Source organism: Rhyacophila brunnea, unplaced genomic scaffold, assembly GCF_057557595.1.
Source record: "Rhyacophila brunnea isolate RB1 unplaced genomic scaffold, BYU_Rbru_1.0 scaffold_11, whole genome shotgun sequence".
Taxonomy (NCBI): Eukaryota; Metazoa; Arthropoda; class Insecta; order Trichoptera; family Rhyacophilidae; genus Rhyacophila; species Rhyacophila brunnea.
In genome coordinates this window covers 29545585-29560496 of record NW_028232763.1, presented here as the reverse complement: position 1 = coordinate 29560496, position 14912 = coordinate 29545585, and the positions used below count along the sequence as shown (strand labels likewise).

General features: G+C 35.7%; 1 protein-coding gene across 4 annotated transcripts in view; it reads right to left on the bottom strand.

The window, feature by feature from the left end:
• LOC147078565 (uncharacterized) overlaps nucleotides 1-14912 on the bottom strand; it is a 354146-nt gene that overhangs the window by 114327 nt on the left and 224907 nt on the right. For all 4 annotated transcript variants that reach the window (XM_085960512.1, XM_085960509.1, XM_085960510.1 and 1 more), the window contains 6 exons: nucleotides 14781-14897; nucleotides 13094-13331; nucleotides 12581-12915; nucleotides 10022-12469; nucleotides 1430-1735; nucleotides 398-549 (listed from right to left, as the gene is read on the bottom strand). In XM_085960512.1, the coding sequence (XP_085816638.1) occupies nucleotides 398-549; nucleotides 1430-1735; nucleotides 10022-12469; nucleotides 12581-12915; nucleotides 13094-13331; nucleotides 14781-14897 (3596 nt within the window). The remainder of the gene's footprint in view (nucleotides 1-397; nucleotides 550-1429; nucleotides 1736-10021; nucleotides 12470-12580; nucleotides 12916-13093; nucleotides 13332-14780; nucleotides 14898-14912) is intronic.

Below are 14912 nucleotides of genomic sequence, written 5' to 3'. Positions count from 1 at the left end.
CCGTGACGAAGTTATACACATTTCCTGTTAGGGTAGTAAGTTAAAATTATATGACGGAACTAATAAAGTTCTTATTTCAAATTGCTCTAACGTAAATTTGTCACTTGCGTCCTTTATCTAGATTAATAATAGTATCACGACTATTTATAGTCGTTCATTCATAGAAATAATTTCATTCAGATGAGTAATTATTTGCACTACATATTCCCTATAAGCAGTGCTAACTAAAATTTGAAAACTAATAATTAAACGATATAGGTAGTATAATCCGTGTCAGTTTATTTGCCAGAGGCGAACGCCAAATATTCATATTGCAAGATGATGCCGAAAGGTGAAACCCATATTGCAAAAAACGATACAAAACTTAAATCATTGTGAAAATAAAATATTAACTCACGAGTCGTAGTCACGGCGTAGGGTGTCCAGAGAGGAAGAGATCTCAGAAGCAGCTGATGGGCTACTGGATCTGAGGAAGTCTATCACGGGCGGTGAAAGAGACTGCACCTCACTGAAGATCGGCTCCAGACACTTTGTTTCGCTGCGCAACTCCTGGAAAAAAGGCAATCAATTTAAGCTTTCATGTTTATATTAAAAACTGTACAATGTTAACGGGCAACAATTGACTATATTCTTCTTATCGTGCACCAGCGGAGGTCGGCCACCATCAGGGCGACCTTTGCCTTTTCACCTGTTACCCGGAACAGTTTAGTGAAGCTGCACTCGTACCAATCACAGTTCATAAGCCACAAAATGCGGCATCGTCCTTTGCTACGCTTACCGTTGATCTTTCTTTGGGTGACAAGTTGGGGAGTGCTGCAATTTTTTTCCTCTCATATCATACTGTAGTATTCTGGTTTCGATATTACGCAAAACTTCTCGGTCATTTCCCATTCGATTGAGATATTCAACATTTGTCACTCGGTCAATCCAAGGAATTGTTTATACTATACAGTCACATCTCGAAGGCCTCAACTCTCTGCGACATCTCTTGCTTTTAGCGTCCATACCTCCACAGTCCGCACCATAGAAAAGAATTATTGAGAGAACATAACAACAAACCATAATAATATGCAGTCTCCGACCTAGGTTAACGTCTCGATTACAAAGGAGGCATCTCATTTTGAGAAAGGTACCTACTCCTTGCGATCTCAATTCAAGTTTTTATTTCCCGAGAATAGTAAGTGATGACATTAATTAAAAATATTAGTATATATTATATTACATTCCATATACATTAACTATTACTTATGTAATTTGTAACACCATACAACTCCTCTGCCGGACCCTGTAGAAAATAATATAAAGTATTCTAATTCTTAATAGTAGTTTAATATAAATTGTAAAATAATTGTATTGTTACGCCTATTATCATATTGAAAAAAAAATACTGGGAAGTTGTAAAATATTAAATGAGTAATAGTTTACTTACGAGAAGGACGTTCCTGGCGTCTTCCAGTTGGGCCTTGGACCTGACGGCGGTGTCGAGGTGCTTCGCCCTCTCGGTGAGGGCCGCGATGGGGGCTGCCGCGCGCTGCCGGCACGCGTCCAGCGCCGCCCACCGCTCGGCTAGGGCGGCGAGGGCGGCGCGACGACGCTCTAGTCCTCCCCTGACCTCCGCCCACTCCGAGCACACGGAGTCTGTCCGTGCTGATATCGCAGATTTGCTGGCCGAGTCGGCCTGCGTCAGGAGCTCCCTGGCGCGCTCTTTCAGAATGTCCAAAAGAGCCTCTTGTCCCTGAAAAAAAAGTTGCATAAATGTAAAACTTTATAGCTTTGAATTAAACACTTCAGTGGCGGTTTAGGATTAAACTCATTATCAAAACATTTATTCCCTAATCTCATGCTCATCCTGCGAAAATCGGCTACAGGTAGATCCATCCTGTCATTGTTAAATTGAAAAAAACCTTTATTACTTGGTGTAATTTCCATTAAATAATTACAAGATAAGAAGAAATTTTTATATACCACGTTTTTAAATTTTCTGTTGAATCATATAAACTTGACAATTCCATGTATTAATAAAAACTTTGTATTGTACTTGATAGAAATACTGAATAAATATTATAGAATATTGAAATGTCATTTTGACATTTCATATTGATTTCCATAGTAACGCACGTATATATTAATAATTTAGTTGCTAGGACCCCCGTAGCAACCGACAATAATAACTTTCCATACAAAACAGAATTAACTGAAAATGAATTCAATTCTGCTTAAAAATGGCTAAAAGTATTAAAAGAATGCATTGTCGCCGTGTTCTGATATATTCTAAAAGTTTCAAATGCTAGCTAGTCGGGAAGTTAGTTAAAAATCTTCAATCGTCCAATACAAATCTTGGACAAACAAGAAAAAAAATGTACTGGACACACAAGAAAAAATCTGTACCGGACAAACAAGAATACGAGCTAATAAAAACGTGGTAAAATAAACAATATTGGTGGCGAAGTCGTGGGTGTTAGTTACTTCGACACTGTGTCTGGCATAAAATAGATGTTGTTTTTTTCAATTTCAATGTTGGATCCATTTGGATCAAAATCCAAAGCAAGAATTAAGTTGGATGAATGGGTAATAACTATTCCTCAAAAAACAACGCACATAATATGTTAATATAATGATCTATTTCAATATAATATTCTCAAGGCATATTTTTAATGATTTTTCATTCTCTGATGTCATATGTCCCACAATCCCCCCCCCCTCCCTCATCACATTATATCAGACCACCTCCCCCTTTAGGCGTGACGTTATCTAAGGGGTTTCATCTGTGTTTTTTTTTTTAATACGAATAAGGAAATAATAAATATAAGATCGTAAAATTCACTGTGATATTGTAGGTAGGTACGCTAAAATTTGTAATAAGTTAATATTCACATAACATGTTCATAAACGTATGAATAAAGTAACACAAACTATGGGTTACATTTAAAAACTTTACATAATAATATGCAGGTATATTAAAATCGCAAATAAGATCCGGTACTAAGAGAAATAATGTGTTACCTTCTGGATGTTGTAGTAACAGGGTTTATTTCTCTAGTGAGGAGAAATATGGGATAAACATAAATACGCGTTAAAGAATGTGTCACTTTCAATAGTTACGTCTGTATGCATTAAACTTGTCATGACGTATCCGAAACGGACGCTCAATATTGGTAAAATGCTGTGTATTTCAAGTAGTTCATGTCCTGACTACCATTAAGTCATAAACAAAATTTGGCTTTAAAATTTTGGTCTATCTATAGCGACTGGTTTTGCATTTCTATCATATCTGTGTTTGAACCAATAAAGGGTCTACGGTTTTTAGAAGCGTAGCCAAGCTGTCTGCGTATTGCAGACGAAACGTAGACATGTTTTATTAAATTATATCAAAGGGATAATAAATCACGCCATTTTTGCTAGCTGACTAATGAGTTGTGGATAATAATTTACAATAATGATGTCAATTTTCGTCGCAGCGACCAAACATAGTGTAAACAGTGTTTAAAGAAACAACTGACTGTTTTTTTAAGCATTTATCTGTTTATTATTACGCCATACCGAGTTCAACTTCCGTACATCATTCGAGGCTAGAAAAATTAATTCACGGTTTCAAGGTAAAAATTCAATAAACTGAAGCATTTTGAGTCATTTTTAGATTCATGTTACCGTTCACTCAATAAATGATTTGAATATTGTATTTTTATGTAACTCGACTAAATGTCAACATAATGCATAATAGAATATAATAATATAGATAGATAACTACCTAAATAACAATTTCAACCGCCTTCAATAATAAAATAAAAACTAGTCATCGAAATAATGTCATAATCAAGTACCGGAGCATAGATCGATTGAAAATGATTCAAAATTCAAATTTCAAATTCATTTTTTTTTACATATAGCAAACATTAAAAGTTATTAATTTAAGACGTTCGCAACATGACATTTAGAAACAGAGACATATTATTAAAATAGTATTAAGTATATAAAAAAGTTATGAAACACTAGAAAGGTGTAAATACAAAAAAATATATATGAACTAGATACAAGTAATTTAAGATTATTCCCTATTTTAATTCTTAAAAAACAATGCCCACCTATACTCATCTCACGTAGGTAGAATATGTCAATATCAATAAGTGACTTGGTTGAACAGAGTTATTGCCCTCCCAATTAGCATTACCAATGGCAGGTTAGTTCTGCACCTTGGGAGAAAAAACAACTGATGATGAACAACGATGCAAGTTTTAGTATACCGATTGCATTAACTGGCATAATATATGCAAATACATATAAATACGTAAGTAGGTATGTACCTACTAATTACTGTCCATTAGACCTACCGGTAGTGACATATTATACCAGTATGCATGTCATGCGTTGCTTAGAGTAAGACATTCTAAATGGGCGGCAGATTAAGAAAGGAATACGAGTATTTACGTATAACTTTTGACAGTAGATTCCGTAAAGATTATAAATTTTTCGCCTGCGGCACGAATGTCTTATAAATGTTTGCAGAAGTGTTCATCATAATTTTATTAAAGATTTTTTATGAATACCTATAGTTATATATTTAAGATATCAACACAGAAATAATTGGAATCAGTACCTCTAATCAATTCTAAGAAAAACATTTGTGACTAAAATAGTAAGGGTCGGCATTTTGAGTCTGCTTATACCTAGTCGATGCTCTGTTCTTAGGTACATATTAATGTTACTGCCTACTGCTTTGCACGGCCATTTTCACCCTAGATTTTAATGTGTATCAAACAAGTAGGAGTTCCACGAGATTAAACACAAATTCTTAAGGGTTCCACCAAACATAAAAGGTTAGGAATTACTGGTCTAGCTAGTTATTCTAGATTCGAGAAAAACTTACATACTATTATTACAAGTTTTATATAAAACCAGTATTTTTATCAAAAAAATTATATTATAAATATAAAGCATGACTAGGTATCTATTTGATATTCCACTCGTGTCCATCGTAATTTTAAAGGAACTCTTAAGATAAACACGATATATTGCGTTACGCTAAAATTGCCTGAAGATATAACATTTAAAAACACATTTAAATGATGTAATTTTTCGTAATGCATGGTTAGTTTTAAAATGCCACAGGTGGTCGAAATAAATTTAACATTTGCCGTTTTCACATTCACTTTATACCGATCAAGGAAAAGCTAAAATAGTAGATACAATGGTATCTAAAACATCTGTTTAACATTTTAAAACGATAATTAACGGATTACCTGTCAGGTAAAGTTTCACTGTTGGAAATAGATTGATTACCTACTACTATGACTACCGGGGAAAAAAACTATGATCTTTCGTAGAGTGGTATTATTTGTTTTTAAATCTTAATAAACTTCTTGAAATTTATATTAATTATAAAATCCATCAAAGGGTCAAATCTGTCAATGAATAGCCGACAGGATCTGATATTTATGCTTGAAGGGACCTAGGGTATTAATATGTCTGTACGTATATAAATAACTACAATGCACTTTTGAATTTTGTTCAAGAATTCATAGGTACCTACTATATTATTTAAACAAAATCATTACATACTATTGGCACGAGGAAATGAAACTAATCGATGTGAAGGAAAAGTGTTGCGTAAACGATTTTAATTCGTGGCAATCTGGAAAAACATTTTTTCCTTGTTAATTCATTATTATTTTGCAAGTGTAAAGCCCTGTAAAATAAGGGCAACAGTGCTATTAACCCCATTTTAGCCCTACGGTATATTGAGTTTATATAATAATAAACAATGAAGGAAATAATCAAACAATACTTAGGTATTTATGATACTGATAATATTGTGTAAGTATTATATTATTAATAACAATAAGTTGTTACGAAAGAAACACATTATTCGTTATCGAAGATTGATATTATTTGAATGTAGGTACATATTGAATAAATTGATAAAAATGTGTGATGCACTACGGAAATCGTCAATTGTAAATCAAAAGATTTATTTTACTTAGGGGGAAAAAAATATCACTCTTATTAGGCGTAATTGGGTAATATAACCAAGTGAAAATTACCGTAGATTTTCCGACGATTTCCCAGTTGATAATCACCAATCACAGTGAGTTGAGATAAAAAAAAATCAAAACACAAATTCAGTCAGACGGATTAATCGATATATATTTTTTGTACTATTACGACCTCCGCGTGGTGTACATCGCGAAAACCTACTGGCTTGTCTGTCTGAATTTCGTGCCCGCCATGGCATGGCGCGATTAAGCCGGCTAGTCATTCATTGACCACTTTCGTGTTTGGCGGAATGACATCATCGCCGCGAAAAAATGGGCAAACGCCACCTTGAGATTATGTCAATTTGCCCGACCTGTTGCCGCTTCGGGCGGTCTTCATTACCGTGGCCTAGTCCGCAATGAGAAATATTGCAGCAGCGCCTGTCTCGCGCAATATTATATAAGCATTCACGGATCAATATGAACCGAATTAACACCACTAGAAACAAAATATACTATGTGACTCGAAAATGTGTAAATTTACAAAAGAAAAGAAGTTCAATCACGCGTGAGGTAAGTGACTTCAGTGTGGTTTTGATAGATTTAAATACCAGATAAAATCAGTGGAATACGCTTACCGTAAACTCGCGTGTGCTCACGTGATGTGATAATAGTCTGTTTTTACCTTAAATCACCAGCTTTATAAGTAAATATGAATCGAATGTCAAAATAGTGAATGGCCGGCCCGTTATCACGAGTAACTGTGGAACTACCCCCCCCCCTTAAATACGTAATAATTACCCACGTTAAAATTTTACCCTGGTCGCACATACAGACTCGTCTCAACTGCAACACGTTGAGATTGTCGATGTGATTTTGTTATCATTCACAAAACACATGTAACTTAATGTATTGCCGCACATAGTGTTGGTGTGACATTTTTGATAGAAAAAAAATATTGCCTGTTGCATGTTCACTCAACATCTAGAGTTCATTAACACATGTGACGCAGGTAGTAAAGCAAAATATTGCATCAGCGAATGTACAGGTGCTGCTTTTCATTCGCTTCGGCTAGCCATTGTCGCGACATGGTCTCGCCAGTGCACACTGAAGAGAGTTGCAACATTTCCGGCGGGTTTGATTTATGACCATAAGAACCGGGATAAATATCACCATTTTCCCAGTCATAACTGTTGAAGTTAATAATTATATACAACAAAATTTCAATAAACAAGGGAAAGCATACTGCTGTTTTCCTTTTTTACAATATTATGAGATCTTTCTTTAATCCTGTATCAAAAAGAAGCGATATAATTTAATCTTCCGGCATGTTGAAATAAAATTATAGATCACTTTTAAACATGTCATAGTATATTTTTGTTAACACAATATATTGCGCGCAATATTATTCTTGTATAGACACATCATACAGATTCATAATGTTTATAATCTTATGAATATTCACGATTGGTATTTAAATGGTCGTTATTCAGGTGAGCAGATACATTTTTTTTAAATTGATGCTGATCAAAATTACACAGGTATCTGTTCCCAAAACAAGGTCGTCTCTAAATTAAGAAGGTTGTCTGGAAATAAACTACTATGTACTACCTAGGAAACAGATGAACAGAAAAATACATACCATATTATTGAGATGCTGGAATTATTAAGTGTGAACGTTTTTTATTTACTTGAAAATATTAAAGATCAACATTATCCATTTTTTCTATGTTTATCAAAGCTCATAATATTAATGAATACCAAGGCTATGTTCTCTATTCAGGCCGTGGCACTGAATTTCGAATCACGATGGAAGTAGTTAGTTATTGATTATTTTTGAATGCAATGTTTTAACTGGTTCGCAATAAATGAAGATATTCGCTTGCATATTTCGTTCAAATTATTAGGATTTATTTCAATATGCAACGATCACCATTTTTTACAAACAGTTTACCACATTGCACCCGAAGTACGAGCAATATTAATTATTAACCAACACTATCATCGAAGTTTACATTTCGTGTCACGGCCTGACTAATATTGGGCATTGATGAATACCCTTGACCAGCGGTCGGCAACCTTATCATCAAGAAGAGCGCAATGTAGCATTTGGAAACGCCGAGGGCACGTTCTACGGCAGTTTGATAATTACGGCAAATTAACTATTGAAAAAATATTTACCCACCATTTTCTTAAATTCTTCAAATAATACAATTTCAAATTACAGTTCGGCACGTCGTTTAGTTTATATAGGAAGATTAGAAGATTTGTTGTTTCAATGTGGAAAAAAGAGATTAGTCCGAGTAACAAAATTTAATTTTTTGAAAATGAAGAAAGCTATTCTGATCAAAATACAGTTATTTAACAATTTTTTTTATTCAACGAATAATTCACAAGATTTCAGAATGTAACATTCTAATTATTGAACATACATAATTTTGAAAAACACTTCAGAGAAAATATAGTATAACCAATAGAAAAAATCTTTTTGAAAAAGAAAGACACCCGGCAGGATCGAACCAGCATCTCTTGGGTTTACGCGCCCCGCCCGCGCATTATCCACCATGCTACTAGGTGACATACTAGTTAAAATTTGTCGTAATTAGTATGTCACCTAGTAGCATAGTGGACAATGCGCGGACGGGGCATAAACCCAAGAGATGCGGGTTCGATTTCTGCCGGGTGTCTTACTTTTTTCAAAAAGATTTTTTCTATTGGTTATAATATATTTTCTCAGAAGTGTTTTTCAAAATTATGTATGTTCAATAATTAGAATGGTACATTCTTAAATCCTGTGAATTATTCGTTGAATAAAATAGTTAATTAAAAATTATTAGCAAGTTCGAATAATTAACATCATAAAATATTGGAGAGATCCGTGACATCGGTTAGTAATTGAAGTAGTAGGTACCTACTTTGATTTAATAAACAAAAACCGATTGGCAATAGTAGCTTGATTTGGAAGAGCGCTAATGAGCAGGTATTAAAAGGCCAATAGTTAAAATTTGTTGTAATTAGTATGTCACCTAGTAGCATAGTGGACAATGCGCGGACGGGGCGTAAACCCAAGAGATGCAGATTCGATGCCTGCCGGTTACTTACTTTTTTCAAAAGATTTTTTCCATTGGTTATAATATATTTTCTCAGAAGTGTTTTTCAAAATTATGTGTGTTCAAAATACAGTTATAATATTATGTAAGTAAGTATGCACTTTCATTTGTAGTTAAACCCATTCCTTAATGTGACTGTTTAAGTTCTTAAGCTGGTTGTTAACGTAACTGAATACTTGAATGGTATACTTGGGCAATTTTTTGCACAAGTATAATCAAATTATTATGTGACTTGCTTAACAGGCATGCCCAACGTGTTGATCGCGGTACCTATGGAGTTTGGTCATTCAAACCATAACCATCAGGAATTAAGATGTAATAAAATTTCCCATTTTTATTTCATTAATCCAGTTAACGTGGAGGTTAATTCGTATTGAATTATCTCTTCATAAATCAAGGCCTACTGCAGGAGGGAGAGAAAAAGAAGATATGTATCCCCACGCTTTAAACTGAAACGTAACACCTATTTACCATCGCGCAGTAGGCTCTTTGAATAGAAGGAGAATAATTTGAAGATTAGTGCCCAAAAGAAATAAAATATAGAGCTACACGATTCAATTATTGATTTGTTTCTTAAATGACCACTGGAAATACTACTCAATAAAATAGTAAAGTACCATGTTCACTCCTAAGCAGAGCATAATATGTGTGTCAATACTAGGTTTTATGTCCAACAGAATGAGGCGCATTGTGAACCCTATGCGGTCAAAATATTATCTATTACAACGTAACTAGTGAAACTATTCATATTTTGTGTTAACCGGCTGGTACACCTGATAATTATTATTAGTTTGACAACTTGATCAACGAAATGGATTATTTCATATGAGATTCAAACATGTCATTTGTTATCACTATGGGTACAATGAGGACGCAGTGAAAAACGATTTAAAAAATTGAATGGACAGTATTAAAAATCCATAGAAATTACAAATCACATACCTGAATGTCGTTGAGAGCGTGTTCAATCTTCTGGATGTTGAACTGCAATCCTGCATAGTTGGTGACGGGCTCATCAGTGAACTTCGTCCTCTCCAAGATGGAGAGGATCTTCTCCGCAAGCTGGCAGAAGTCTTTCCACATGTCCACGTCTTGCTCCAGCTGTGCCTGCCGAGACTTGGCCGAATTGAGGGTGTTTTTCAGCAGTTGATTCTTCTGCTGCTGGTCTTTGGAGAGTTCCTCCTGCTCTGAGGCATTCAAGGACGGCCAGATCTTATCGGCGGCTTGTTGCATCTGCTGGGAGACCAACTCGCGCATCGACTGCTCGGAGCTGAAGAATATTTTGTGTTCTTCCAGATCGGTTATGATGTTTTCGAAATCTACTCCATCTTTTCCCATTTCCAGTCGAATGTTAGCTTCCTTCACCCACGCGTTCAATCTCTCAACCAACGCAGCATAATCGAGTCGGTATTTCTTATTGTCTTGAAGATACTTTCCGCGCTCTTCCAATTCTCTCGGCAATGTAGTCAGGAGAGAATTAGCTTCCGAGAGCATTTCTCTTAAGGAACTTGGCATTCCATCGTCGTGTTTAATGGACTCTTTCAGTTTTCTGATATTGTCAAGGTGTTTGTTGACATTATCGGCTAGTTTGGAGTGCTCAGCGATATGCTTATCAGTACTTGCAACATCACGCAAGAGAAGTGGTCGGGAATGTACAGTTGTTTCATTGGCATGCAGCCATTCAAGAATCTTCATGAGATCATTGCTAATCTTCTTATGTTCTGCTGCCGCCTTCTCGTGTTCTTGGCGTTGATTTTCAACAGCCCTTCTGAGTGTATGGAGCTGCTGTTTGAGTGATTGCAATTGTTCCGTAATGCTATTCCTGTCTGCCGCGGTTCCTTCCGCTGCGATCTGTTGACCTTTATCGGTAGCAGCTGCAAGAGTAGCTTCACACTCCTGAATCCTTAAGATAACATCATCGTACCTTTTGATCTTTTCTTCTGATGTCGTTCCAGATTTTTCGATGTCAGTAACGATAGTTGTGTATTTCATGATGAATGTCATAATTTCATTGATGAGAGCAATAAACTGTTCTCTCAAGAGAAGCAAGTACCTCAGTCTTGAAATCTGGTCTTCAATTGCTTTGATCATGTCATCTTGTTGTCCTAAAATATCTTGAAGATCACTGAGGTTTCCGCCTTGCAAGTCACCGAGTTTGGATTTGTTTGATTTGAGATCACTCAAAATATTTTCATATGATGCCAGCATTCCTTGAACATCTTCAACTTTGCTTCCAATGGGTTTGTTAAGGTTCTTAATTTCAGTTTTAATGTGAGTCATGTACTGTACGGCTTCGGTTATCTTAGCTGCCGCTTGTTTGGAATCCTTAATGAGATCTTGCAGAGCCTTTGTTTTGTCTCTGATGATAGCATTAATACGAGCATATTTATCATTTAGCATATCGATCTCTTCATTGAGTTTAAGTTTATCAGCATCAGAAAGTGACGGCATAATACCCTTACTTTGTTCTGACACATTCCTAATTGCGTTTTCTATATCTGCTGATTCCTTATTCAGTTTGTCGTACTTAGCCAACTGTTCTTCCAGGAGGGCGATGTTGGATGTTCTCAAATCAGCTGAGACGGCCACTTCGGCTTCATTCAGCCAGTGATTGCATTTATTCAAGCCATCTTCAAAGTTCTTACGTCCTTGCAGTAAATCAGTCAAGGCGGTATATTTCTCGCTAGATTCCTTCTTCAAATTTTCGTATTCATTGTTGACTGCATCCATAAGGGCCTGCAATCGTTGGCGGTCTTCCGGTGAACATTCCTTAAGAAGATTATTTCCCTGCTTCAGGATGTCATTAAGCTTATTTTCTCCAAAATCTTTAATTCCGCTGGAATGCATTCTGTGTTCTTCGAGCTCCTTTTCAATTTTGGCAACTTTGAGAGGCGCATAGCCCCCCAGTTTCCTTACCTCACTGACCTTCGATTTGAGCCATGCGTGTGCTTTTTCAAGATCCGTCTCCAGCTTCTTCCTCGCTTGCATTGCTCCACCCACTCTTTCAATCTCTGATTTAATCAGATTGGTGAGTTGCTTTTGTTCGGAGCCCAGATTTCCGAGAGCCGTTTCGAGCTGACTCTGCTCGCCCGGCTCCAGTTCATTTTGAATACTTCTGACTTTTTTCTCCAAAGAATCGATCAAAGTTCTCTTTCCGTCGACTTCTTTGAGCAAAAACACGAGGTCTTGCTGTCGGTCTTTAGCATTTTTACTTTCGAATCCGAGTGGTTCAGGATTCTTCATCTCGTTAATCTTCTGCGCTACCCAATTGCGGGTATCATCGATTTCTTGACGTGTTCCACCGATCTCTTTATCGGTGATTTCGAGAACCTGAGATTTTCTTTGAAGCCTCTTTGAGATGTCATTGAAACGACGTTCTGCAGATTTGAGCTGTAACAAATAAATAATAATTTCAAAAAAATACCCATACAAGCAATATAATCAAAAAATACTTATTTTCTTGCAAAATTTAATGACAATAGTAATAGAAGTGATTATTACCTGCTCTTCAACTTGTTGTGAGTCCAGATTGCTGACAATATTAATAACATCGGCGACTGTACTTTTGACACCTTCCATTTTCTTGGGTCCAGTTTTGTTGAACTCGTTGCTCAGCTCCGTGATGGCTGCCAATTTCTCCGGACAAGAGAGTCCCGAACCCTTTTCGGACACTTCCATGCGTTTCAAAACTGTGTCAAACCAGTCATGGACATCCTGTACATTCTTCCGGAACTGTTCAATTGTGTTTTGATTACTTTGTTCCTTTGAAAGAGCGTGTAACAGATCATTCTCTAATTTATCGAGTTGGTCCTCAAGATCACACTCGTCTTCAAAACCTACAAGAAAACAAAAAAAAACAAATATATAGGTTTGGCATTTTATGGTAAGTTTGTTAACACTTGTTACATGTCTGTCATAAGATATACTACTTGTGACAGCAAGCAAACCGCTTGTACTTGGGATTAATTTCTCATGTTCGAACTAAATATAATATTACAACAGCTCTGTCAGTACCTGAGTTAGCAATTTCTGTCTTCAGTTTCATCTTCTTCTCTCCGATGACCGTCATGAGGTCATTCATGGCAGTCAACTCCTGCTTGGCGGCCTCTGGCCGGAGCTTGGACGGGTTGGAGGCCCAGTCGCTGACGACGCTGCTTTGGGAGATCACCCATTCTTCGATCTCTCCTCGCTGCCTCTTCGCTTCTTCCATCTCTTTCACGGTATCGGTCAAATTGCTCAGATGCCCTTGCACCTGTTGAAAGTTAATCGAACTATTATAACACGCTCCATCTTATTTTCTACAATGCATAACGATTTATTATTAGATGTATCCACAAAAATAAACACAATCTATAATTACAATTCTATTTATATTACATTAATTATCTATAAATTGTTTAAAATTCAGTGGTTCTACAACTCTTTTCGAGCCACAAGCAAATATATTAATTGAATGGTATCGGTCGCCGTCAATGGTCAGTGCAGCACTAGCCTATCATGGAAAAAATGTGAGTCAATAATGTCGCCAGACCACACCGGACAGCCAATTATTTAGAATGCAAAGGACACACATGAGGTGGATGATCCATTACAGACCCTTGATTTAAAATTTGTTCACAATTCAACGAATTGTATTTTCTGTAAATATCACGTTATGCACGAAACGTTAGTCTAACTAATCGCACACTGATTTTGATGATAAAATTTAATTAATAACTTAATTATTTTAGTACCAACATTGTTGAATAATATATCGCACCATATTAACAAATGGCAAATACAAAAAATGAGGACAAAAATTTTGACAATTACTTCAATCAACTGTCAAAGATATCGTTTACTTATTGAAAAGGCCAATATAAATTTTGACTGGTATGTACACCTGTAGACAAAACTCTCCTTTTACAGGATGCATGTTTATTAATTTTACTAGGCTATAAATCGCTTTCACTTGAATGTTTATTATTTTTTATCTTTGTACGGTACAGTTGCAATTTACTTGTATCACTGTTGATTTTATTTATCTTCAGTCATTCATCTATATTGAGGGATAAGCCATTGGCTAATCATATTGGTAAAAGTATTTGATGTGTTCATCCCTTACTAATTAAACTGCGACCATAGACAAATTTACTATACTATGACATAATAAGGATTTTCGAATTGATTTTTATCTTGTTTCATCATATACATGAGGGGTATTTCTGTCTCGCCTTTCTGAAGCATCCAAACAAGCAAGGTTTTATTTTTTGGGAGATAATTTTTATTCCTACTATCCAGTACTACGTTTCGAGCTACCAAATCGGAAACACGGCTTTACACAACTAGCCGAGGAGGTTGAAGGCTTTTACTGTACTTAAATGAAATCATAATAATATTTAAAATAACTGGGTAATGTTCTAGAATTGAGAATTATTATGAAAACATAAGTGAGACCTTTGCCCATTAATAAAAATTGGACCATTTGACATTGAATATAAAGTGGACTGTTTCATATTTAATGTAAATTGGACCATTTGACAATTAATATAAATTGGACCGTTTGACATTCAATCGAAGTTGGACCATTTGATTATTAATAGAAATTTGGAGATAGAAGGCTAATATACATATTACTATATCAGTTACCTGGGTCTTTATCAAAATACAAAAATACTCAAGAATTATGTACATACATGAAAAATAAAACATCTACGCTTACCCTTTTAAACATAGTATCCACCTTTGAACCAAAATTGTTGGTCTGCACTGCGTTCAAAAGCGACCGTAGCTTCTTGGTTGCGGGTTTTTCTCCAGTACTAATTGGAGTTTGTTTGGGCTACGCAGAATAAAC